Raw genomic sequence first — 1,780 nt, forward strand, 5'->3', positions numbered from 1 at the left:
TTATTCGCCAACTGTGGTGATACGAAAGGCGATGGGAAAATTTTCAGGACTTCCTTTTTCTAAAGAGAAATCTCTACAATTTAGATGTTTATCATTTTCATTCACAGGAATGGCTATTGCGAGCTCCTCTTTCTTCTCAAATTTTCATTGAATTTTCTCCCTAGATTTTAAGAAATGGAAAAATAATTGATTTATATTTCCTGGTTTTAAAGCACACAATTTTATGTTTTTACGTAATTTTGGAGGAGAGGAAGGTTTTTGAGATCCCTCAATATATACAGGTTGTATATTTTTCAGGGAAAACAAAGGCTATGGGTAAAAAAAAGTGCATTTAGAAAGATCTTGTCACGAGTAAAACACATGACTCTGAAGGTCTAAACTCTTCCCATTCAAAAGATGTGAACAAGATTAAAGCTTTAAAGCCTGAAGACGGACAGACAATTACGATAAATTAATATTCCCTAACTTTTGCGAAGGAGGGGGGAAAATACTTAAACATGAACAATATAATTATGATTAATTTTGTATTAACATAAAGCCAAACATCTTCACTTTTAATTTGAAGGTTTCAAAACTTACTTCATTATTCTAATTTGTTTTTCTAATTTGCATTGTTACATGTTTTACTACTTGATCATTTCCTGATAATTCTGGCCATAATATTTGTCTCGTTGTAGGATAAAGTGCTTTTTCGACTTGTCCTAAAGGTAAACAAAGGTTTGTATTCAAGCAATTAGGAGAAAACCACCACCCAGATTTATCCCCTCCTGAACATCCGTAAACATTCACTCCATTTGCTTCAAAATCTTCATTATCAATTAAATCCGCACTGCTTGCGGTGGGTAGGTTATCAAAACCGTTGCCAAGGTAATTATTGGTACTTCCGCTGAATGAATCAAGTCGCAATGTCCAGGCCGTTGGATCTTTGACCAAAAAAGATCCATAATGTATCGAATCGTTGTTACCATTTTCAAGCCTTATGTTGATTTCCAGTTTGTAGTTACTGATCGTGTTTGTAAGATAGAACATATTTTGTAGTCCTATCCAATGATCGCACGATACATCCTGCCCAAATCCACTGATGTAATCCGACATAGGAAGGTTCCAGTCGTCAACGCCACAGTTCCCGCCATGCTCCATGATGCGTGTAAAAACTCCTTCTGGCTTCACATCACAATAGACTGAAATTGGCCCTGGTGCTCCCGATGGAATAATTGTGTAGACATTACTTGCTGGTGGACCACCACCCAAAACATTGGAACAGTCTGAAAATACAAGTAAAATAATTGACTGAAATCAGGGGTGGGGGTTTAAGCAGTTTCGTGTGTTTCAGAGAGAGAATGGGGGGCATAAGAGGTTTCATATTTACCTCCATTCCATGGATAATTAGGGTCGTACAAGGTTGTTGTCATTGACAGTGACGTCGTCTCCAGGGTAACAGATTGTGATGTCCCCAACATTGATGTCATTTCCAAGGTAACAGGATATGATGTCATTGATAGTGATGTCATTTCCAGTGTCACGGATGTATTGTTATCGAATAAAGGTATACCATCAAGCTAAGTAAAACATTAAATTTGAAAATTGTGTGATAACTTTTTACAGTCATATTAAAACTTTGTACATGCACTTAGATACATTCTATATAATTAAAAATTATTTTTTTTGTACATACATTGTCGATACATTTTTTTAAAATTATTTCTTATGTGTTAGGACAGCTATTATTATTACCTTTTGTATAAATATGCAATTGACGACATCCAAAAATATCTCCACA

The 1,780-nt window shown here is 35.3% G+C and overlaps 1 protein-coding gene across 1 annotated transcript; it reads right to left on the reverse strand.

Moving 5' to 3' along the window:
* Positions 1-588: 588 nt before the first annotated feature.
* LOC134258614 (fibrinogen-like protein 1) lies at positions 589-1,553 on the reverse strand. The gene is made up of 2 exons (XM_062741165.1): positions 1,370-1,553; positions 589-1,265 (listed from the first exon to the last, which is right to left on the reverse strand). Exons 1-2 carry the CDS (start codon positions 1,509-1,511, stop codon positions 589-591), a joined length of 819 nt encoding a protein of 272 aa, XP_062597149.1. The 5' UTR covers positions 1,512-1,553.
* Between the last annotated feature and the right edge of the window lie 227 nt (positions 1,554-1,780).

Source organism: Saccostrea cucullata, unplaced genomic scaffold (genome assembly GCF_032062105.1).
Source record: "Saccostrea cucullata isolate Sc308-1 unplaced genomic scaffold, CSIRO_AGI_Scuc_v1 ctg2339, whole genome shotgun sequence".
Classification (NCBI taxonomy): Eukaryota; Metazoa; Mollusca; class Bivalvia; order Ostreida; family Ostreidae; genus Saccostrea; species Saccostrea cuccullata.

Excerpts from the sequence above, each read along its gene's own strand:
- LOC134258614 (XM_062741165.1), bottom strand. The coding sequence starts at position 1,511 with ATGACATCACTATCAATGACATCATATCCTGTTACCTTGGAAATGACA. Across the intron at positions 1,266-1,369 it reads TAATTATCCATGGAATGGAG|ACTGTTCCAATGTTTTGGGT; the intron begins GTAAATATGAAA and ends TTGTATTTTCAG.